The following is a 24,990-nucleotide window of genomic DNA, read 5'->3' as shown; positions in this document are numbered from 1 at the left end:
ATTTGCTTCAACGTGGTTGGAACTGGAGGGTATTATGCTGAGTGAAATGAGTCAATCGGAGAAGGACAAACATTATATGTTCTCATTCATTTGGGGAATATAAATAATAGTGAAAGGGAATAGAAGGGAAGGGAGAAGAAATGGGTAGGAAATATCAGAAAGGGAGACAGAACATAAAGACTCCTAACTCTGGGAAGCGAACTAGGGGTGGTGGAAGGGGAGGAGGGTGAGGGGTGGGGGTAAATGGGTGACGGGCACTGATTGGGGCACTTGACAGGATGAGCTCTGGGTGTTATTCTGTATGTTGGCAAATTGAACACCAATAAAAAATAAATTTATTATTAAAAAAAAACACTGCTAAATAAACCCTGTATGCAGCAGCCTGGAAAGAAAAAAAAAAGATTTTATTTTTAAGTAATCTCCACACTCAATGTGGGCTCAAACTCACAACCCTGAAACCAAGAGTTGCATGCTTCACCAACCGAACCAGCCAGGCACACCCATCATTTATTGTGTTTTTCATCTCTAATTGTTTGTTTTTTTTTCTTTTAATCTCTATGTTAAGGGTCTCATTGATGTCCTCCACTCTTTTCTCAAGTTTGGTGAGTATCCTTATGATCATTACTTTAAATTCTCCCTCAGGCATATTACCTATATTCATTTTGCTTTGGTCTCTTGCTGTGGTTTGGTTCTATTCTTTCATTTGGGAGATATTTCTCTGTCTCCTTATTTTGTCTGACCTTCTGTTAGGAAAGTCAGCTACTTCTCTTGGTCTTAATAGCCTTATAATGAAGTCTTGAAGTACCCTGGAGTGCATTGTCCCCTGTTCCCCAGGGCCTGGCACTTCAGGAGTGTCTACTATATGTGTATGTGCTTACCTGTTAAGTCTTGGCCTCTTTTCCCTTCAATCCAGTTGTCTGCAGAGGCTCTCTTTGCCTATTGTGGACAGTGTTTGGTCCCCAGCAGGAGTGAGGCGCGTGCAGTGGTCTGCTTGGGAGTTGAGACCTTCCCCCACTGCTGCAGGAACCGCGGTCCCACAATACCTGCGTTTTGGGAGATGTGATGTTGGCAAGGTTTGCCTTGGTCTTCAGTGTAGGACTGAGGCAAGCATGACTGGGAAGAGCAGATCGACTGAAGCATTGGCAAGTGGGCTTGGCATAAACAAATTAGGTAGCCAGTGTCTATACTGCACAGGTTCTCACATTGGCTGTTGTTTATGCTGGAGGGTGGGGGAGGGAAACCCACCTGACAGGTTCTTTGTTCGTGGAATCGCCTTGTGATCCCTGGCTTGCCCTCAGATGAGCAAATCATTCTCCCAGCCATATGCCCCTGGCGTTTTTTCAAACTGCTGGTTCCGCGCAATATCTGCTTGGGCTGTTTGTCCTCCTATCTCTTTAAGAGCAGAGACTCTGCTCCCTAAGGCCTCTTGGCTCTCCTACAGCCAAGCCTATGGACTTTTAAAATTCCAAGCTTTCAGTTGATTGGGTTCCTCAGGTTTTCAAAGGCAAATATCTTTTTTTTTTTTTTAAGATTTTATTTATTTATTCATAAGAGACAGAGACAGAGAGAGAGAGAGAGAAAGAAAGAGAGGCAGAGACACAGGCAGAAGGAGAAGCAGGCTCCATGCAGGGAGCCTGATGTGGGACTCGATTCCCCGGATCTCCAGGATCACGCCTGGAAGTCAGCACTAAACCGCTGAGCCACCCAGGCTGCCATTAGAAACGACAAATACCCACCATTTGCTTCGACGTGGGTGGAACTGGAGGGTATTATGCCGAGTGAAATAAGTCAGTCAGAGAAGGACAAACATTATATGGTCTCATTCATTTGGGGAATATAAAAAATAGTGAAAGGGAATAAAGGGGAAAGGAGAGAACATGAGTGGGAAGTATCAGAGAGGGAGACAGAACATGAGAGACTCCTAACTCTGGGAAACGAACAAGGGGTGGTGGAAAGGGAGGTGGGCGGGGGGGTGAGGGTGACTGGGTGACGGGCACTGAGGGGGGCACTTGATGGGATGAGCACTGGGTGTTTTGCTATATGTTGGCAAATTGAACTCCAAAAAAAAAAAAAAAAAGAAAGAAAGAAAAAGAAAAAGAAAAAGAAAAAGAAAAAGAAAAAGAAAAAGAAAAAGAAAAAAAAAAAAGGCAAATATCATGGGGATTTGTCCTCCACATTGGTGTGGCTCACTGGTGTGACAGTATGTTTTCTGCCCTTCTCCATACCACGGTGGATGACTCCAGTCCGTTTCATTCCCAGACTTCATCTTTGCCCTTTCAACCTTCTTAGATGTGGCCTCCTCTCAACCATTTAATTGTGGAGTTTGTTCTGCCAGTCATCAGGTTATTTTCTGGGTTATTTACACTGATGTGAATATTATTAGTTGTATCCCTGGGACAAGGTGAGTTTAAGGACCTCCTACTCTACCATCTTCTCAGGGGACACTTTTTATTACTCTTTTTTTTTTTTTTTCCAAAAACAAATGTTTTCCTTGGTTATTTCTGTCAACTGTATGTTTGTTTTCTGTTGTCCTAATTTGGGCTTTTATTTTATTTCCTCCCTCCTGCTTTTTTCAAGTGATTCTGATTAAGTTGCTTGTTATTCTGGCATAACCTAGTGCATGGGATATCTTCCATTTGCCCCTCTGGATGTACTCTCCCCTCTTCATCCCAAGAGGGTAAATTGTTCTCCATTCTTGCAATCCTTGTATGAACTACATCAATGGGCTGGCTTGTTTGATGTCTGGCTTCCAACCAGAATCACAGTGAGGTGTCCAAGCAGGAGATTGGAGGGAGAGAGTAGAGTGTGGTCAAGACATTTATTTATTCCCCTGTCTCCTTTTTGGCAGGGTTGCTTCAGGCTGGCTAGTTTCTCAGTTGAAGATCACTGTTTTTCTCTCAACTCTTTCTTTTCTTGTTAATGATAACCTTTCTAATTCCCTTGTTCCCTCAAGCTAGGGATGGTAATGACTATGCTATTACTAGCCCCAGATTGCTGAGTTATCCCTTGTGGTTTTCCTATGCTCTACCCATACCTTTATAAATAGTCTTTTTAGTAAATCCTCCTCTAAACTTCCTAATTTGAATGAGTCATCTGTTTTCTCTCAGGCACCTGACTAATACACCTAGAAACCTTTATGACTGGTATATGTTCTTAATTTAAAGTCTAAAGTTAGGCTTCCTTTCGGCCGGAACCGCCATCTTCCAGTAATTCGCCAAAATGACCAACACAAAGGGAAAGAGGAGAGGTACCCGCTATATGTTCTCTAGGCCTTTTAGAAAACATGGAGTTGTTCCTTTGGCCACATACATGCGAATCTATAAGAAAGGTGATATTGTGGACATCAAGGGAATGGGCACTGTTCAAAAAGGAATGCCCCACAAATGTTACCATGGCAAAACTGGAAGGGTCTACAATGTTACTCAGCATGCTGTTGGCATTGTTGTAAACAAACAAGTTAAGGGCAAGATTCTTGCCAAGAGAATTAATGTCCGCATTGAGCATATTAAACACTCAAAGAGCCGAGATAGCTTCCTGAAGCGTGTGAAGGAAAATGATCAGAAAAAGAAGGAAGCCAAAGAGAAAGGTACTTGGGTCCAACTGAAGCGCCAGCCTGCCCCACCCAGAGAAGCACACTTTGTGAGAACCAATGGAAAGGAGCCTGAACTGCTGGAACCCATTCCCTATGAATTCATGGCATGATAACTGTAAAAAAAATAAAAGACCTCACGATTGTAAAAAATAAATAAATAAATAAATAAATAAAGTCTAAAGTTAGGGGTGCCTGAGTGGTTCAGTCAGTTAAGCATCTGCCTTTGGCTCAGGTCATGATCCCAGGATCCTGCTCAGCAGAGGAGTCTGCTTCTCCCTCTCACTCTGCCTTTCCTTGTGTTCTCTCTCTTGCTCACTCTCTCAAATAAATTAATAAAATTAAAGTAGAAAGTTAATCATTAACATTATATTTCTCTTAAATAAGAAAAAAAATTAGATCAGCAAGGTTTCAGGATACAAGATCAATGCACAAAAATCAGTTTATTTCTATACAATTGCAATTAACAATACAGAAATGAAATCAAGAAAACAATCCCATTTACAACAGCATAAAAAAGGATAAATTACTTCGGAATAAATTTAACAAAAGAAGTATGAGAAGATTTACACAATGAATACTATGAAGTGTTGTTAAAACAAATTTTAAGAGACCTAAATAAATGGAAAAATATTTCCATGTCCATGGGTCAGAAGATGTAATAATATTAAGATGACATTACTATTATAGATTCACTGCAATCTCCATCAAAATCCCAGCTGCCTCTTTTAAGAGAAATCGATAAGCTGATTCTAAAATTCATATGGAAATTCAAAGGCCAAAAATATCTTAAAATAATCTTGACAAAGAAGAACAAAGTTGGAGGATTTACACATCCCGATTTCAAAACTTGCTACAAAGCAGACAGTAATCAAGACAGTGTGGTACTGGCAAAGGATAGACATATAAGTTGATGAAATAGAACCAAGAGTCTGGAAATAAACTCTTATATTTATGGTCAGTTCATTTTTGAAAAGGTGCCGAGACAATCTAATGGGGGAACACATCTTAAACAAAGGTTTTGGGGACAACTGGATACCTACCTGCAAAAGAAAGATGTTGGACCCTGTTTCACACCATATAAAAAAATTAACTCAATGACTCAAAGCCCTAAATAGGAGCTAAAACGATTCAATTCTTAGAAGAAAACATAGGCATTAATCTTTGTGCCTTTGGGTCAGGCAAGGGCTTCTTAGACGACAATGCAAGCAGCACATGCAAACCAAAAAAACAAAACAGATAGATTAGATTTCCTCAAATTAAAGACGTTTGTGATTCAAAGGACACTATCAATAATGTTAAAATACGGAATGGGAGAAAATATTTGCAGATCAAAATACCTGATGAGGGGCAGGTGTCGAGGTGGCTCAGACCTTTAAGCATCAGACTCTTCTTTTTTTTTTTCTTTTAAAGATTTTATTTATTTATTCATAGAGAAAGAGAGAGAGAGAGAGAGAGGCAGAGTCACAGGCAGAGGGAGAAGCAGGCTCCATGCAGGGAGCCTGACGTGGGACTCGATCCCAGGTCTCCAGGATCACACCCCAGGCTGCAGGCAGCTCCAAACCGCTGTGCCACTGGGGCTGCCCTAAGCATCAGACTCTTGATCTCAGCTCAAGTCTCCAACTCAGGATCATAAGTTAGGGCACCCTGTTGGGTTCCACACTGGGCATGGAGCCTACTTTAAAAAAAAAGTCTGATGAAGGTCTAGAATCCAGAATATGTAAAGAGCTCTTACAACCCAATAATAAAAAGACAACCCAATTTAAAAAATGAGCAAAGATGATGGACATTTCTCCAAAGAGGTATGCAGATAGTCCGTAAGCACAGGAAAAGATGCTCAACATAATTAGTAATAAGAGAAATGTAAATCAAGACCAAATGAGGTATCACTTCACTCCCACCAGGATGGCATCTTAGTCTGCTTGACTTTCTATAACAAAATAGCATAAACTGAAGGGCTTATAAACAATGAAATTTATTTCTCACACCTCTAGAATCTTGGAAATCCAAAATCAAGGTGCCAGCAGATTATGTCTGGGGAGAGCCTACTGCCTAAATTGCCATCTTTTCACTGTAATCTCACATGTCAAAAGAGGTAAGAGATCTCTTTGGGGCCTCTTTTATTAGGGCACTTATCCCATTAATGAGGGCTTTGCCCTCATGATCTAATTACTTCCCAAAGGATCTGCCTCTTAATACCATCACCTTAGGGGTTAGGATTTCAACATATGAATTTGGGAGGACATAGACATTCAGTCTGCTGCAGATGGCTATAATAAAAAACATGGACAAACAGATGTTATCAAGGATATGGAAAATTTGGAACCTTCATACATTGGTGGCAGGAATGTAAAATGGGGCAATTGGTTTGGAAAACAGTTTGGCAGTTCCTCAAAAAGTTAAACATAGAATAACCATATGACCCACCAATTTCACAATTTCACTCTTGGTGTATGTGTATATATATATATATATATATATATATATATATGATACCCAAGAGAAATGAAAACATATGTCCATATGAAAATTTGTTCACTAATGTTCACAGCAGCATTATTCGTAATAGCCAAAGGTGGAAGAAACTCTATGTCCCTCAACTGATCTGCAGATAAACAAAATGTAGTATATCCATACAATGAAATATTATTCAACCACATAAATAATTGAAGTGCTGATAAATATGGCAACATGAATAAACTTTAAAAATATATTTTAAGTGGAAGAAGCCAGATGCATATTGTGTTGTTCTTTTTTTATGAAGCCTCTAGCATAGACCAATCCATAGATACAGAAAGTTAATTGGTAGTTGCCAGGCACCAGGGGGAGAGGGCATGAGGATTTACTCCTAGTGGGATAGGTAGGGTTTTTTGTTTTGTTTTGTTTTGTATTGCTTTGTTTTGTCTACCATAAGTGGACTTTTTTGGAGGGTAATGAAAATGTTATATAATTAGATGGTGATGATTATTACACAGCTTTGTGAATATACTAAAACTCACTGAATGTACACTTTAATGGGGAAAATGTATGCACATGTATATCTTAATTTTTTAAAAGACAAAAAAAAAAAAAAGGAAAAGAGAACACAAATCACCTCACAAAGTGGCAGCGGTTTGCAGGCACAATGTGGTCTAAATCCATACTTGGAAAAAAAATTACCAAAAAAAGCCCCCACCCCAAACCATTCTGCATGCAGAAAGCAAGCTATTCTTGTTTACATATTTTTGAAAACAAACTTTCTTGCTATATTAACGTGCTGGGGTTTTAGAACAGTGTTCTTGAGACTTGGCTTATGATCCTTAGTAGGTCAAGGAATAAATTTAATGCATCACAACTAACTTTTACAATAATGATATAGAATGAATTAGAAAGTATCAGAGTGTGTCACATAGGTCTTTGGCAAGAACCAAGGACATTGGCACGATACTGAGACTAATTGCTTCATATTGTGGGAGAGAGACAGAGGAGATGTGAAAAATATACCCACTGGCTAAAAACAGATTGTTTTATTCAGCACACTGGCACATAACTTGATTTTCTGGTATATGATTGTCAATATGGCCATTGCCTGATAATGGGAGAATTAAGTATTTTAAAATTTTATATCATAATTTGAAATTAGTTGTAAACTGAAGTGTGGGAGAATTTTATTGATTTTTGACAACGTTGTCATGACTTTTTTTTTTTTTTAAGATTTTACTTATTTATTCATGAGAGACACACAGAGAGAGGCAGAGACATAGAAACAGAAGAGGCTCCCTGGAGGGAACCCAAAGCGGGACTTGATTCCAGGACCCTGGGATCACTATCTGAGCCAAAGGCAGACGCTCAACCACTGAGCCACCCAGGCGCCCCACATTGTCACGACTTTCAACTGATTTTGGTTAGGAATTTATAGCGTGGTTTTTCAGAAAGTGCATATCTGGAAAATGTTGACTGTTTGACAAATGTAGTTTTTTTAAAACTTTTATTTATTTATGATAGTCAGAGAGAGAGAGAGAGAGAGAGAGAGAGAGAGAGAGAGACAGGCAGAGGGAGAAGCAGGCTCCATGCACCGGGAGCCCGATATGGGTCTCGATCCCGGGTCTCCAGGATTGCGTCCTGAGCCAAAGGCAGGCGCCAAACCGCTGCGCCACCCAGGGATCCCCAAATGTAGTTTTTTAATTGAATTAGTTCAAATTGCCCTCAAATAGGTTGTTTTAACACTACAAAAAATGAGAATGAGAAAGTGAAAAATATGGGATGAGTGAACAGTGATATTAAGGAAATTATCGACATAATCAGCCAACAGTGATTTCATTTGTGCCTCATTAAAAAGAAAGTATATTTATTTTAAAGATTTATTTATTTATTCATTCAGAGAGAGAGAAAGAGGCAGAGACACAGGCAGAGGAAGAAGCAGGCTCCATGCAGGTAGCCCAGTATCACGCCTTGAGCTGCAGGCGGCGCCAAACCGCTGCACCACCGGGGCTGCCCTAAGACAGCTTTTATTTATTTATTTATTTTTAATTTTTATTTATTTATGATAGTCAGAGAGAGAGAGAGGCAGAGACATAGGCAGAGGGAGAAGCAGGCTCCATGCACTGGGAGCCTGATGTGGGATTCGATCCCGGGTCTCCAGGATTGTGCTCTGGGCCAAAGGCAGGCGCCAAACCGCTGCGCCACCCAGGGATACCTAAGACAGCTTTTAAAAAATAGTTTTATCAAGTGTGAAAACCAACAAAATGACATGTAATAATGTTTCGTTGTAATAATATTCTTGCAAATGAAAGCTTAATGCCATCAAAATTAAAAAGATACTTGGAAACATGACATACTGAATTAGTCCCTTCAGTATTTTCAAAAAAAGAAAAAATATATATAATGAGATGGGCAAATTTTCTGAGCCACGATAGAGCTCGAAAAAGCTTTATTATTATTGTATTATTATAAAATATTATTGTATTGTGTTGGGTTACATAATACATGCCAACAGTGAATATTGCTCACAGGGTTCCTGAAAAAAAAAATTATTCTTGCGGCATGTATTTTGGTCTGTTCAGTTTTTATGGTAAAACAATTGATAAAAATATAGCTTAGAAATAATATAATTTCTCCTCGAACCTGTACTGTTGTAGAACTTTAGAAGCAATGCTTATTAGGCTTTTACAATCTGGTATTGATTTTGTGATCCAAAAAAAAACTTGAGAAAGATAAGTTGAAAACTGCACAATAGTTTAGGCCTGTGGTGAATTTGATTAAGGCCATTTTAAGGAGGGTTTTGTTACATTTAGTTAGCCTCCTCACACAAACTAGACTTAAAATATTTGCAGAATTGAAAGGTATAATTTTGGTCACCAAAATTAGTCTGTAAAAAATGAAACTAGGGCAGCCCCGATGGCCCAGCGTTTTAGCGCCACCTGCAGCCCGGGGTATGATCCTGGAGACCGGGAATCGAGTCCCGAGTCGGGCTCCCTGCATGGGGCTTGCTTCTCCTGCCTGTGTCTCTGCCTCTCTCTCTCTCTCTCTCTCTCTGTCATGAATAAATGAATTAAAAAAAAGAGAGAGAGAAAAGAAACTATAATAAAGTTATTTAAGAATTATTTAGAAACATCTAAAAACAGTTACTTGGCATACTCTTTTATGTGTTGTAATTCCTTGGATGACAAAGACATTCTGCTGAAATTCTTGTATATATTGAAAAAAAAAATCAGTAGAGGTTGTTAATTTTGTTAAAGAAAGCTGAGAAAAATACCCAATTCCTTGGAAAAAAAAAAAACCACCCACAAAATGTTTTCAGGGATTAGAACTGATCATACCACTTAGTTTGTCATATCAAAGTTAGTTGGTTGTCTTAAAGGAAAGTCTAAAGCAGATTATAAGAATACAGGAGTGAAATTTGTATTTTTCTAACTGAAAAGTAATCTCATTGGACAATCTTTTCGAAGTTGTTTTCTGAGTAACAGTGTTGGGCCTCATTAACTGATATGATAAAATACAAAATACTTTGTATTTACTTATTTTATATGATATTTTTTAAAACATTCTTAGAGAATTAGAATATTCATGAGAAGACTGTTCCAATATTTCAAGGCTTTCTAAGTATTCCAAATGACATTATTTCTGTGGTAAGCAAGATTTTAATATATATGCCACTAGACCCGTGGTTCTCAAACGTGGTCCCCAGCAACATGAACATCTCCAGAGAACTTGCTACAAATGCCAAGTCTTGGGCTCCACCCACAAACCTTCTGAATCAGAAAATCGGGAGGTGGGAACAGCAATATGTGTTTTTGAAAGCCTTCCAGGTAGGGACATCTGGGTGGCTCAGTTGGTTAAGCATCTGCCTTTGGCTCAGGTCATGATCCTAGGGAGCCTGTTTCTTCCTCTGCCTCTGCCACTCACCCTACTTGTGCTCTCTCTCTCTCTCTCAAATAAATAAATAAAATCTTTAAAAAAAAATTCTTCCAAGTTAAAAAAAAAAAAAAAAGAAGAGAAGAGCCTTCTAGGTAATTCCGATATAAGCTCAAATATGGGAAACTAGGGTATGAGATTTTCCCAATATCATTGCAACAAATTGATGAGAACTTATTAATGAAAGCAGGTTGAATTAAGTGAAATAAAATTAAAGATTTTTGTTGCATCTCACCTCCTGTGTTGGTATTCATGTTCTTTTAGTCTCTCCAGTCATTCAGAGAATGTTACTTCTTTTTTCTGGTCTTTAGAAGAAATTGTGTATTGTTGGTATTATTTCTTCCTTAAAGTTGAGTAGATTTCACACCATTTGGGACTGGACTTTTCTTCATAAGAAGATTTCTATATTATAGTTTCAATTTCTTTAATAGTCATAGGATTATTCCAATTTTCAATTACTTCTTGTGTCCTTTTAGGTGTGGGTTGTTTTGTTTTGTTTTGTTTTCTAGAAATTTGTCTATTCCATCTAAATTTTCAAATGTATATACATAACATTGTTTATATCCTCTTATGCATCTTCTTAATGCTAAAGAATCAGATATGATGTTCCCCTTTTCTACTTTTGATGTTAATTCTTGGTTGGAATCTATTCTTTTTCTTCTTTACACGGTCTGTTCTAATTTGATTGATTGCTTTCCAGGACTGCAGCACAACAGTCAGTCTGCAATTTCTTTTGATGTACTGCAACTTAAAGAAAAAAAACAAAAACAATGGTTATATAAGATGTTAATATTAAGGAAAGCTGGGTGAGGATGTAAGGGAACTGTACTATCCTGGCAACTCTTCTATTAACCTAAAATTATTCCAAATAAAAATTTATTTAAATAAAAAACAGAAAAATGGTATCAATCATCCACTTATTCATCAAGTTCCACTCAGAAGGGTTTTGGGTTGTTTGTAAGACTCAATCCACCAGAGAATTAGAATTTGTTGCCTCGGAGGAGGTGCCAAAGAATTGTCCTAAAGGCTCTGAGCCAGTGGCTTTTACTTAGGTGTTTCTTTTTAAAAAGACATTCTTTTGGGTTGTTTCCAAAGAAAGATTTCAAAAAGAGATGGAGCCTTTGCAACTTTATTGGAGTAATTATACAATTCAAGGAAACAAGGCTTTGAATGTGTTTTGAACAGTATTTATGTTCAGAGGGGAAAATAGTAATGATTGCTTTATCCTTCTATCAGATGCAATCTGCCTAGGAAGGAAAGAAACCATTAGGACTAATAACAGAAAAATTACTACAAAGGTTTGTAAGCAAGGGTTAAATTGTGAGAGCCTGACAAGAAATCCTCCAGAGTTCTGAAAAGGGCAGCAACTCAGTCTTAAGGAAAATGTGGGATTTGCTGAGTGGGGGGATCCTACCCTTAGCATGACAGGGGGCTCTAAGGATCCTAGTCTTCCTGGAAGATGGAGGGCATGTGGAGGAACCATGGGATCTGGGGTTGAATGCTAAAAATGCCAGTTGGAAGCTGCTGAAATTTACATAATCACGGACAGAAATTTTACATGATAAAAATAACGTAATAATAATATTTGGGGGGCTTATTTTGTGCAGGGCCCATATTTTGCAACTTAGAACAATCCATTGAGGTATTTTCTCCATATGCACATAAGCAAATTGAAGCTTCAGAAAGTCAAGTACAGTAGTTCCCTTCTATCCTGGGTTTCACTTTTTGTGCCAGCTTAGTTACCGGTGGTCAACTATGATCTGGAAGCAGGTGATCATCCTTCTGAGTATTGTTAGAAGGTCAATAGTGGCCTGACAATATGTGACAGTGCTTCACTTCATCTCAACATGTAGGCATTTTATCATCTCACATCATCACAAAGAAGGGTGAGTACAGCACAATATAACGTGTTGAGAGAAAGACCACATTTATGTAACTTTTATTACAGAATGTTGTAATAATTGTTCTATTTTATTACTCGGTATTGTTGTTAATCTCTTAATATGCTTAATTTATAAGCTAAGTTTGTGACCACATACATTTATTTATGATTGCATATATTTCATTTGCTGTGAAAATTTGTTTATGAATCCCGTTTCATGACTCTTTGTCGACAAATTCTTGACACAGTGTCTGGAAGCACACATACTACTTCTTTCTTAATGTTATTTGTTTTTCTTTCTTCCCTTTGCATTTCTATAGTTTCTGATACATAGTAGTTGTTAAGTAAACTAACTTGGAGGCCAATCCAAGAATCCTGGGGCAGAATTTGTGTGTGTGTGTGTGTGTGTGTGCGCGCGCACACATTTTTTGGGGAAGAAACCATTCAAGCTTTTATCATAAAAGGGTCCTAAGCTTCTAAAAAGCTAAGAGCCACTGTTGTAGATTAAAGAATGACTGGCTCTGGAAATGAGGGGAAAATCTACACCTATGGGTATTGAAGCAGAGGTCTCGAGAGACTGTATTTAATGAGCTCAGATCAGATTACATAGCTGGACAAGTTCAAGTCTCACAGGGGCTATTTAAAATTAGGATTGTCCCGGGATCCCTGGGTGGTGCAGCAGTTTGGCGCCTGCCTTTGGCCCAGGTCGCGATCCTGGAGACCCGGGATCGAATCCCACGTCGGGCTCCCGGTGCATGGAGCCTGCTTCTCCCTCTGCCTATGTCTCTGCCTCTCTCTCTCTCTCTCTCTCTGTGTGACTATCATGAATAAATAAAAATTAAAAAAATAAAAATAAAATTAGGATTGTCCCAGAGGATATCAAAAGGACACAGGAACTGGCTTGAAAGGACCACCACTAGTCAAATTTGAGGCAATTTGAGCATTAAAAAGAATAATGAAAGAGAAATCAAAACATACATCCCCCAAACTTGTATAAAAATGTTCAAACTTGTATAAATTTGTATAAAGATTAGCTTTACTCATAATAGCCCTAAACTAGAAATAACCCAAATATCCACCAACAAGAGAATGGATAAACAAATTGTGTGTTTTCATACAATGAAATACTTCCCAGAAGTAAAAAGGACTGGACCACTGATACAATAGAATATGGATGAATCTCAAAAACATGCCAAGTGAAAGAAGCTAAATACAAAGACTGTATGTTTCTATTGACATGAAATTCTGGAACAGTCATAATGAACCTATGATGAAAATCAGAAGAGTGGTTGTCTGGAGGGCAGGAGTTGTCTGGCAAGGAGCATGATGAAACTTAATGGAGTGATAGAAATGTTCTATGACCATTGAGGTGTTGGTTACACGGGTATACACATTTGTCAAAATTCATCAAATCAAGCACTTAATACTGTGCATTTCACCATATGTAAATGATAAGGAAAATAAATTAACAAGAGTAAAGGACTGTAACACATTACAAAAAAAAAAAAAAAAGGCAGCCCCGGTGGCTCAGTGGTTTAGCGCCGCCTTCAGTTCAGGGCCTGATCCTGGAGACCCAGGATCGAATCGGGCTCCCTGCATGGAGCCTGCTTCTCCCTCTGCCTGTGTCTCTGCTTCTCTGCCTGCCTCTCTCTCTCTCTGCCTCTGAATAAAAACAAAACAAAACAAAACAAAAAAAACAACACATTACGCTGTGAGTTCATAGTGATACCCCAGATAAGAAATGGAAGAGCTGCTTTCCTTAGGAGAATACGATCTAATAAAAGGGAAAGAAATAATAAAATTACAAAATCACAATTTTGCCACCGCTAGCATGTAATCCAGGCAAGATTGCCAAAAGATGATAAAAACTACTGAGTGAAAGTTGGGGAACAGAATATTCTCAGTCTTGAAGGGCAGTTACTTATTAATTACAAAGTAGGAAATGTACCTTTTTTGTTTTTGTTTTTAGATTTTTTTTAAAGTAATCTCTACTCCCAACGTGGAACTCAAAACTTGCCACCCTGAGATCAAGAGTTGCATGCTTTACTGACTGAGCTGGCCAGGTGCCCTGAAAATGTACCTTTCCAGTAAAGACATTTGGTAGATAACCACATAAGCGAAGAGATCAAACTTGGCATTATCCATAATAGGATAAACTTATGTTATTTCCTCCCGATGTGAAGCAATAGGAAAGACATGTCATCACCTTTGTAGTATTCTTTCTAAAAAGTTGAGCCCTAATCTAATCATGGGAAAATAGCCAAGAAGATCCAGATGGTAGGACATTCAGCAAAGTTGGACTCTTAAGAATTTTCAATGCTATGAAGGACAGAAAAGATGGGGGACTCTCCTAGATTGAAGGACACTAAAGAGACAAGGCGTTCAAAAATCATGATCCTTGATTGAATCCTGGATTGAGGGGGGAGAGACTGTAAGGGAACATTCTGGGGGCAATTGCAGACATTCGAATATTAAATATAGGGTAATGTTATACCAACATTAACTTTCTTGGGTATGATGATGTCATGGTTATTAAGAGCATGGCCTTGTTCTTGGAGATATATGCTAAAATATATCTATATATATGTATACGTATGCAGATTGATAGGGAAAGAGAGAAAGAGTAGATATAATAAAACACAATGCTAACAATTGTTGAGTCTAAGCAAAGAAAATGTATGTGCATTGTATCACCCTTTCAACTTTCTGTAGATCTGAAAATTTTCCCCTAAAAAGCTGCAGGAAAATAAGAGAGTGCAAATAAAGTACTTGGCCAATGATAAATGCTCCAAAAAAGGGTAGGTCTTACACAAGAATATAAGCTCCATAAAAGCAGAGACTTTGGTTTTTTATTTAGCACAGTATTCCTAGCACCTACATCAGTGCCTGGCACTTACGATGGTACTCAATTAAAAAAAAAAAAAGATGGTACTTGATAAATAGTTTTTAAACAAATCACTGAGAGATTGTACATTAGAAATGTTAAGATTAAAAAAATATGACTGAAATACCACTCCAGGACAATGTAACTACATGGGACAGCTGTTTCTGTGGTCTGAGTATAGCTGTGTCAGTTGTTTTGATTAAAATGACTTTCCCAGGATTAAAAAATATTTTAAAAAATTGCCCCAGAAAAGCTTTCTGCCGAACTGAGTTTGGTAACTCATTTACAAGAAGTAATAGTCTCTGAGTAACATCAGCATGTTTGGTTAAACCATTTGGGATTACTATAAAAAAAAAAAAAAAAGTACCAGTTTAAGACCTTCATTTTTTTTAAGGCTGACCCAAATTGACATCAACTGGCTTCTTATAAGAGGGGTACTATGCCCTCTGGTGGTAAGAGATACACATCTAGTTTCTCCGAGAAAAGCCTGCAGAACAGAGATGAAGTGGAAAAAATGCCTTTACTCAGAGATTTCTGAAAACTTATCTCCTGACTTCCTAGACACATGGTGACCTTAAAGACTGAATTTAACGTGATAATTTTTGACTCCATGAATAGCCAGCTTTGGGGAATGCCTGGGCCGGGCTGGACCGAACAAGGTACAAATTTAGGAATGGCAGAGGTGACTTTTGGTAGTTGAGTCGAAGCTTAGGTGGAAAGACTTGTTCCCAGCATGGTGAGTGTCAAGAGAAACCTGAAGGGCCATTTGAACTGTGAAATTTGTCAGGATTCTATTTCCTCATTCATTCTGACAAGGATGAGCATACGTATACTCCACCACATACCTTGGGAAGAACTCTAGGCAGAACCCTGGGCTGTGATTGTCCAGGGAAGGCTGGGTTCCTGCCCAGACAGCTCACCAATGCCCAGTGTGTATCCCTGGAAATGCCTTTTCTTTTTTCTTAGTTTCTGACATTAAAAAAATTATTTTTCCTGAGTGTAAAAATAATTCATGGCTGATAAAGAATAAGTAAGTGGCATACATATGCAGTGGAATATTAGCCACAGAAAAGAATGAAATCTTGCCATTTGCAACGACATGGATGGAGCTAGAGAGTATTATGCTAAGTGAAATAAGTCAGTCAGGAAAGACAAATACCATATTATATCACTTATATGCAGAATTTAAGAAACAAAACAAAGGGGAAAAAAGAGAGAGAGAGAGAGAAAGTGAGAGAGAGAGAGAGAAAGAAATCAAGAAAAAGGCTCTTAATTACAGAAAACTAATGGTTACCAGAGGGGAGGAGGGGAGGGATGGGTTAAATAGATGATGTGGATTATGGGGAGTGCACTTGTGACAAGCACAGGGCGATGTACAGAAGTGCTGATTCACTGTATTGCACACCTGAAACTGTTACACTATATGTTAACTGGAATTTTTTTTTGCTTTTTTTTTTTTTTTTTACAAGATTTTTATTTGAGAACAAGAACAAGAGTGAGAGCGAAAGCAAGAGAGGGAGAACATGAGCAGGACAGATAAAGAAGCAGATTCACCACTGAGCAGGGAGCCTGAGGCAGGGCTCGATCCCAGAGTCCCGGGATTATGACTTGAGCTGAAGGCCCAACTAACTGGAATTTAAATAAAAACTCTAAAAAATGACACATGACCTATGTAAAAAATAATAAAAAATATTAATAAAGTAAAAATCACCTGAAATCTGTCTGCGTTGTGAAAAACATCATTGGCATTTTTATTTATTATTTATTTATTTATTTTTAAAGATTTTATTTATTTATTCATGATAGTCACACAGAGAGAGAGAGAGAGAGAGAGAGAGAGAGAGGCAGGGACACAGGCAGAGGGAGAAGCAGGCTCCATGCAGGGAGCCCGACGTGGGATTCGATTCCGGGTCTCTAGGATCGCGCCTCGGGCCAAAGGCAGGCACCAAACCGCTGCACCACCCAGGGATCCCCATCATTGGCATTTTTAAAAAATATTTTATTTATTTATTTAGAGTGAGCAGGAGAGAGAGGGAGAATCTGAAGCAGACTTCTCGCTAAGCCCAGAGCCCAGCTCGGGGCTCAATGTTATGACTGGGAGATCATGACCTGAGCCAAAACCAAAAGTCAGACACTTAACTGACTGAGCCACCCCCCACACCGCCCACCACATCCACCCACACTTGATATTTTTGATGTTTCTTTTAGGTAATTCTGTGCATATAAGCACACAGAGTAGGAATGTTGACTATTGACTTATACATTAATGGGATCATAATATGCCTATTCCTTTATAACTTGCTTTGTTTTTCTTTCAGTGGTGAGCATTTTCCTATCCAGTTATAAATATATACTCTTAAAAGTTTTTAAATGTTAAATTATGAAAGTTTTATATACTCATAATAAAATGCAAATAACAATATAAAATTAGGAAAATGAACATTCTTCCCCCACCTTCTAATCCCATTCCCCAGTGATAACTACTTTTAACTATTTTGTGCACAGTCTTCTAAATTTTGCAATATATACATAAATTATATAAGTAGATACTTTTTAACATAAATGGGATCACATGATACATGTTGGTCTTCAATGGGTTTTTTCATTTCATGACTGTGTCTTGAACATCTTCCCATGTCCATGTGTATGTAATAGCTGCAGAGTATTCTGTATAGATACATTTAGTCACCTTCTGATGATATTTAGATTGTTTTCAATATGTTGATATAACTGCCTGAGTATTCTTTTATTCATTTTTATTCTTTTTTTTTTTTTCATTTTTATTCTTTTTTTTCATTTTTATTTTATTTTTTTAAGCCTAATATAGGGCTTGATCTCATGACCCTGAGATCAAGACTTGAGCTGAGATCAAGAGTCAGATGCTTAACTGACTCTTAAGCCACCCAAGTTCCTCATCACTGGCTATTCTAGTAATATATCTTGGTATACCTCTTTCATTGTTGCTAGAACATAAATTCCTGGAAGCAGATCAAAGGATATGCATGCTTAATATTATTTGAAATCTTAGTATTTTATTTTGTAAACAATGATATTCAATGACGCTACTATATTTCAATTTTATTGAAATATTAGAATCTATTTAAACATTCTATTTTATGGTGACGTTTCTGTTTTTACAACCACAACACAATAAGCATTTTTGTATGTGATCATGATATCAAATAATATTAGAAGAGATGCCTAAAGGAGTAATTACTGAGTCAAAAAGTTTGAATTTCTTTTTTTTTTAAAGATTTTATTTATTCATGAAAGACAAACAGAGAGAAAAGCATAGATATAAGCAGAGGGAGAAGCAGGCCCTCTGGGGAGCCTGATGTGGGACTCTATCCCAGGACCCCGGGGATCATGACCTGAACCAAAGGCAGATGCTCAACCATGGAGCCACCGAGGTGCCCCCAAAAGATTGGACTTCCTTTAACTTAATTCACATTCCTAAAAATTGTTTTCCAGAAAGATATAGCAATTTATGTTCTGACCATTAACATTCTACTATTAGTAAAATTGAGGATGGGCATCTTTTTGCACATTTACTAGTCATTGACTTTTCTTCTGTGAATTGCCTGTTCATTTCTATTTTTCTATTGGGTTGTTAATTCATTGACCCAATAAACAAATATTTGATCACCTGTTGTGTTAAGTACTATTCTAGGTGCTGGAGATGAATATGACCATAAACAAAACAGACCAAAAATATACTCTAGTCAGAAGTAGGAGTGCAAAAAATAAACAACTGTATGTCAGGTGGAGATGGTACAAGCAAATAAAGCAGGTAATAAGATTAAGAGTGTAAGAAATGCTATTTTATATGGGTGGTCAGGGAAGGTCTCCCCTTGAACAGAAGCCTGGAGTACATGAGGAAGCAAGCTATTCAGAGCTTCCTGGGAATGAAAACTTATGGCAGAGGGCACAGTATGTTCTTTGTAAATTCTGGATATTAACTCTTTCCAAGAATATCTCTTGCCTCTCATGGTTGTTTATAGTGTCCTGTATGGAAGTTTTAATATTATTGAGCTCAAACTTGTCAAACTTTTCATATTCATGATTTCTGGGTTTTCTGATTAAGAAGAACTTTTCTACCCCCAAATAATAAAAGTATTTTCACAGATTCACTTCTATTATTTTTATGCTTTGATTTTTTAACAGCTTTGTTGAGGTATAATTCATGTATCACAACATTCACCCATTTTGAGTTCACAATCCAATGATTTTTAGTAAATTTAGAGTTGAATAATCATCACCACTATAGTTTTAGAACTGTACTTTCATTTCACTTTATATATAGCTTTTATCTATTTATTTGAGAGAGAGAGAGAGAGAATGAGAGTGTGCACACACACATGCACATGTGTGGGGAGAGGGGTAGAGGGAGAGAATCTTCAAGCCGATTTCTTGCTGAGTTCTGAACTGACTTCAGGCTCAATCTCACCATCCTGAGATCATGACCTGAGCCAAAATCATCAGTCAGGTGCTTAACCAAGTGAGCCACCCAGGTGCCCTCGTTATATATAGCTTTTAATATGTCTGAGATTCATTTTAGAATGTGGTGTGAAGCGAAAGACCTAAGCTTTTCTTTTTTTCCCTATTGATTTGAAATATCCTCTTTACCACATGCTCAACTTCCATGTATCCATGGACCAGTTTCTGGTCTTCCTGTTCCAGTGGTCAAAAAGAGACAGGGTTTTATTTGGTCCGTGGAGTTTTCAAAATTTGGGAACTTCACATAAAAACCCAGATATTTGGCTTTTCTGGAAAAACCAGAAGCTCCAGCAACTATCTGCTGGAAGCCAGTAGAGACCAATCATTTTAGATGGACATTGTTGCTTGCCCCTTTCCTTTCCTGGGAGGGGTCTTGTAACATAAACAGCAGGCATGTATGGGGCAAACTGGGATAATGGTCACCATGCCTGCTGTCCCAGCATAATTATTAATTGTGTCTCTTTTCTTTTAAAAGTGTTATGGTTTGGGTGATAAATAAGACACAATCTCCACCATTCCTCATTGCATTACACCGAGGCATTCTTTCATTAATGGTACAAGACCCCTTTCAGGAAAGGAAAAGGGGAGGCAACAATACAATTCTGACACAGAGGCTTGCCAAAAGAATGATTACATGGGCTCAGAGTAGAGAGAACATATTGTCTGGTGGGGAGAAATTAGGACAAGTTTCCTCTAACGAAGGATAAGAGGTCATAATTTACCGATCCCTTTCCATTATTTCACTTAACTTCACAACCTACCCACTTACACAACTTCGTCAATTTATTTCTGCATGGATTTTGTTGTCTTCTGCTGTAGCCTGCATTCCAAAACAGGGACCTAGTTAGTCTGTTTTGCTCACCACTGTATTCACAGTGACCGGTTCTGGCCGAGCACAGAGCAGGCCAGGCCCCTAGGAACTACTTACCGGCTGAACACGTTCCCAGGAGCTATTGATCGAAGGAACTAAAAGAAAATTAAGGGGCAGAGAGCCGAGGTCCCTCTGCACCGAGTCAGAGGCCGAGAGAGGCAGGCAGGAATCAGGCTAGGCAGCTTGATTCCTGGACTGGAGCCCAGGATTTTTCCTAGCCAATTGGCTGTAACCTCCCAAAACAGGCAAGAAATGGGAGAATGCGCACGCAGAACTTGTCTTTGACCTCGGGGCACCTCGCTGAAATGCTGGACCGAGCGGCTCCAAAAGCAAGTGCTCAGAAAACTCCACATCTGTCTTTCTCACCTGCCCCGCCAGCGAGCAAGACTACATTTCCCAGAAGGCCCCGCGGCGCGCACGGCCCCTGCCACGCGGCTTGCGCCTCCGCCGTCGGCCCACTGGGGGCGCTGCGGCGACCCCTCCGCCGTCCCGTAGAAATCTCCGCGGCCCCGGGGCCGCTTGCTTCCTGTTTGTCGGACGAGGAGACATGGCGGCGGCGCCGGCGGCTGCTGGGTCTGGGGCCGGCCGAGGGCGACGGGCAGCGGCAACGGTAGCGGCTTGGGGCGGATGGGGCGGCCGGCCGCGGCCTGGCAACATCCTGCTGCAGCTGCGGCAAGGCCAGCTGACCGGCCGGGGCCTGGTCCGGGCGGTGCAGGTACGAAGCCGGCCCGGAGGGGCGGGGCGGGGCGGACCGGGCGGGAGCTGGCGGGGGGCCGGAGAAGAGGCCTTTCCAGGCCGCCGCAGTATGGGCCCGACCCCTCTTGGCTGGCCGCGGGGCCTTCCTGCAGGCTGTCCGGATGCTGTCAGCCGCCGCGGGGCGGTGGGCAGCAGCCGGCTGGAGGGCCCGGTTAGGGGCCGTGCGGCACTGGGCTGCATCGGGCATCGATGGCGTGTACCAGCCCGGGGCCGGGCTCCTGGATCCTCCCAACCCTGCGCCACGTCTACACATCTGGGAGACCCTGGACGAGTTTGCTTTAGCTTCTAAGGGCCTCGAGTTTCTCCCCCGTGAATTGGGCGGTGGGTCATTATTGCAGCCCCCGAACGGTTCTCAAGCCTATCATAAATGTCATTCTCTCAGAGAGGCCTTTGCTTGACACTACCCCCCACCCCGGTTCCAAAATAGGTCCCCATTGTTATTCAGTCACAGCCCTGAATTCGTTTCGCTCACATTACTTTCTTAGTCTGTAATTACATATTTCTTTGTTGTCTACCCTTTTTCTCGCCTGTATCCCATGTTCGTCTGAGCTCCAAGGGGTGCAGGGACTGTATCTGTTTTGCCGACGTCGAACGTCATGGTTAAGAGCGAGGACTTTGGAGTCAGGCCTGGATTCAGAGCCTTGCTTGAACAAGTTACCTTTTGGTGCCTCGGTTTTCTCATTTGTAAAATGGAGCTGATAATTAGTAACCTGCCTCCTAAGGTGCAGTGAGGATCAATGGAGACATTTGTGTAAAGCGTTAAGTGCATTTTTGTTGCTTAGTAAGACTTGAAGGATAATCAGTTAATGCTGTACTTGGTATCTGGCTTATAATAGGGGCCCAATATATGATTAGTACTTTTTGAATGAATGAAGGACACTGCTTTAGGGTAAGGCAGGATGAAGAGACCTAGGGTCTTCGCTACCCCCCACCCCCTTCATTCCCAGAACTTAGGTTGCAAACACACCTGTAAAAAAATTAATTTAAAGACAGCTTTTGCATATAAAAACTTTTTGAAGGATACACAAAAAACTAATAAAGTGGTTGGTGGAGTGGGTGGCAATTGAGTAGATGGGGGAGGGATTGGGAGTGAGATTTTTCACACTATACTACTATATAGCCATTTCAATATTACTCCTATCATTAACAGGACAAAATAAAGATAAAAACTAGGTGGTCTCTGTGTTAGTGGGTTACAGATGAAGAACCAGTTCTGGGTGAGCAGTATTTTCCTGAACATCAGATAATCATAGTTGAGCAACTTTTTCCCCCTTGCGTTCTTCTCTATCTGCCTTCACATCCTGGAAAGACTTGCTCTTTAAACCAGAATGCTTTACCTAGCTGGGTTGTAGAGACAGGCAGAAAGGGAGCTAACTCACCTTCACTGAGTACCTACTTCAGATCAAAGATTGTGCAAGTATACAATGTCTTCATTTAATCTTCAGTCTTTTGAATGAGGTGTCAGGACTCCTCTCAACACAGATGAGGCTCAGAAAATTTAGGTGATCTACTAAACACCCATTTTTTTTTTTTTAAGATTTTATTTATTCATGCGAGATGCAGAGAAAGAAGCAGGCTCCTCATAGGGAGCCCAACTCGGGACTCCATCCCCAGACTGGGATCACGCCCTGAGCGGAAGGCAGTCGCTCAACTCCTGAGCCACCAGGTCCTACTCAACACGCATCTTGCAAATCCTTTACATTCTGAGGGCAGTAGGGAGCCACAGAAGTCATTTGCCGTAATAAATGAGGCAATTTAGGACACTTAATTTGTTTGGAGTGCTGGATGACTTGGAATGGGAGAGGATTGGAGAAGCTCACCAGATAGAAGGGTGCTAGAATATTCTTGAGCCTGGTTTAGGCTGATTATTGTGGTAATCAGTAGTTGTATGCAGGTGTGAAAGCTCTTTTAGAGGTAGGATGGAGAGATCTTCCTAAAACTCTCCTGATGATAAAGTGGGGAATTTCATCTTTCAAATGTATCCTTTCTTGGTAACTTTATCTCTTCCTTGCCCCCCACACTCCCTTTCCCCACATTAGAGGTAAATTCTTTCCTCAAAGGCATTTCCATATCACAGTAAGCAGGTCCATTATGGTATATAGTATACTGGGAGAGACCAGATTGGAAAAAAACCTTAAGTTGTGATGAACAAAAAACATGAAGTTTCCCATTTTACCCATTTTTAAAAAGATTTTATTTATTTATTCATGAAAGACAGAGAGAGAGAGAGAGAGAGAGAGAGACAGGTAGAAACAGGCAGAGGTAGAAGCAGGCTCTATGCAGGAAGCCCAGTGCGGGACTCGATTCTGGGATCACACCCTGAGTCAAAGGCAGACACTCAACCGCTGAACCCCCATCTTACCCATTTTTTACTTGTACAATTCAGTAGTGTTAAGCATATTCACATTGTTGTGAATCAGATCTCCAGGATTTTTTCACTTTGTTAGTCTGAAACTCTTCCCATTAAAAAAAACTCCCCTCCCACCCCCTTGGCAACTACTATTCTACTTTTTGTTTCTAGGAATTTGATGACTTTCTGTACTTCATAGAAGTGAAATCAAACAATATTTGTCTTTTTGTGACTAACTTATTCCGATTAGCTTAATGTCCTTTGTCCATATTGTGGCATGTAACAGGATTTCCTTGAAGAAGACCAGACTTTGAAGAAAGCTGGACTTGGATTGAACCCTAGTTCCATTACTTACTAGTTGAGTGACCTAGGTTATGTTATTTAAACTTCCTGAACCTCTGTTTCCTTATTTCTAAAAAGGGAATCTGATGTTCGTAGGGGTGTTCGGAAGAGTAAGTAACATCAGATGTCTAAAAAGCTTGGCCAGCGTGAGGCAGATAGTAGATGTTCAGTAATAGTTGCCGTCAACTTGTAGCTATTAGACTGGGCTTCTTAAGGGATTTTGTGTCTGCAGAGCCTGAAACAGTGTTAGGCCCTTGATATCCAGGACTCAGAAAATTGTTTGAATTGAAATACTGTTTGTGAGAGCTCAGTCTTCCTCCTCCTCAATCCTGTCTCTGCTCCTAAACTCATGGCTTTAAAGAGTTTTTAGAGTCAGATAGCCTAGGTTTGAATTCCAGCTCTGGTACATACTTGCTGTCTGTGTTTGGGCAAGTTACTTAATCTCTTTATGCCTTAGTTTCTTCATTTGTAAAGTAGGGCTAATTATGAGACCTAGTCTGTAAGATTGTAGTAAGGATCAAGTGAGTTTATACATATAAAGCACTTAAAATAGTGTTTTAAAACATAGTAAGCATGCTATAAAGGTTAGCGAATATTGTTTAACAAATACTCTATATCCTAAATGGATCCTAAATCTGATTTCCATCCAGATTTCTCTCGTTAGCTCCAGATGGGTATATTTAAATATCTTCTCAGCACCTCCACTTAAATATCTAGTGGGCATCTCAAACATAGTATGTCAAAATTCCTGATTCCTCTTCCACCAAACCTGATTCTCCCCAAGGCTTCCCCATTTCCCTAAATGGTTCTTAAGTCTGGGAGAAGATTGCAGACCACATGATTTAGAACAGACCTGTGCTGGGTGGATTTTAGTGTGTCTTACTTTTTCTCCCATTTAATTTGTCCTCTGTCAAGGTAATAAAAGTAATGCTGGTGTAATGCTTTAGTACTTATGGATCCTTTGTACATTTATCAGCACATTTGATCCTTTCGGTAAATTAGATCCTACAAATCCCTTGCTTGAGGTGCCTGGGTGGCTCAGTCAGTTAAGCGTCTGCCTTCACCTTAGGTCATGATCCCAGAGTCCTGGGATCTAGCCCCACATTAGGTTCCCTGCTCAGAGGGGAGTCTGCTTCTCCTTCTGCCCCTCCCTCCGGTGGTGTGCATGTGCTCTTTCTCTCTCTCTCGAATGAATGAATGAATGAATGAATGAATGAATGAATAAAATCAATCTTAAAACCCCGACAAATGCCTTGCTTAAAGCCTCCAGGGGCATCCCACGCAGTTAGAATCAAATCCATGTTCCTTACAGTGGATGCACCAGACCTGCATAATCAGTAGGAATCGAGGGAAAGGGATACAATAGGCAAGCCTTGGGCTCAACGCAGAGTAACTCACACAGGTCATGACCCACCACCCCTAGAGC

The 24,990-nt window shown here is 39.8% G+C and overlaps 2 protein-coding genes and 2 long non-coding RNA genes across 5 annotated transcripts in view; 3 read left to right on the top strand and 1 right to left on the bottom strand.

Annotated features, from left to right (window-relative positions):
* The first annotated feature begins 567 nt into the window (after positions 1 to 567).
* LOC140618350 (uncharacterized) lies at positions 568 to 16,348 on the top strand. Its single transcript, XR_012018507.1, has 3 exons — positions 568 to 602; positions 5,584 to 5,684; positions 16,218 to 16,348. It is a non-coding gene; the product is annotated as an uncharacterized lncRNA (long non-coding RNA).
* On the top strand, positions 2,451 to 3,766 carry LOC140618347 (large ribosomal subunit protein eL21). Its single transcript, XM_072800652.1, has one exon. The coding sequence runs from the start codon at positions 3,220 to 3,222 to the stop codon at positions 3,700 to 3,702; it is 483 nt and encodes a 160-aa protein (XP_072656753.1). The 5' UTR covers positions 2,451 to 3,219; the 3' UTR covers positions 3,703 to 3,766.
* On the bottom strand, positions 4,024 to 20,310 carry LOC140618349 (uncharacterized). The gene is made up of 3 exons (XR_012018506.1): positions 20,174 to 20,310; positions 10,218 to 10,729; positions 4,024 to 4,780 (listed from the first exon to the last, which is right to left on the bottom strand). It is a non-coding gene; the product is annotated as an uncharacterized lncRNA (long non-coding RNA).
* A 129-nt stretch (positions 20,311 to 20,439) lies between these two features.
* TRPC4AP (transient receptor potential cation channel subfamily C member 4 associated protein) overlaps positions 20,440 to 24,990 on the top strand; it is a 69,088-nt gene continuing 64,537 nt past the window's right edge. Inside the window, exon 1 of one of the 2 annotated variants that reach the window (XM_072800645.1) lies at positions 20,440 to 20,831. In XM_072800645.1, the coding sequence (XP_072656746.1) occupies positions 20,664 to 20,831 (168 nt within the window). In that variant the 5' untranslated portion in view covers positions 20,440 to 20,663. The remainder of the gene's footprint in view (positions 20,832 to 24,990) is intronic. The other variant, XM_072800643.1, reaches the window with a different exon arrangement.

The sequence above is a fragment of the Canis lupus genome, chromosome 26, assembly GCF_048164855.1.
Source record: "Canis lupus baileyi chromosome 26, mCanLup2.hap1, whole genome shotgun sequence".
NCBI lineage: Eukaryota > Metazoa > Chordata > Mammalia > Carnivora > Canidae > Canis > Canis lupus.
The sequence above is the reverse complement of the archived record's forward strand: the minus strand, read 5'-3'. Positions and strand labels throughout refer to the sequence as shown.

Coding starts and splice junctions, on each gene's coding strand:
- LOC140618347 (XM_072800652.1), top strand. CDS start 3,220: ATGACCAACACAAAGGGAAAGAGGAGAGGTACCCGCTATATGTTCTCT.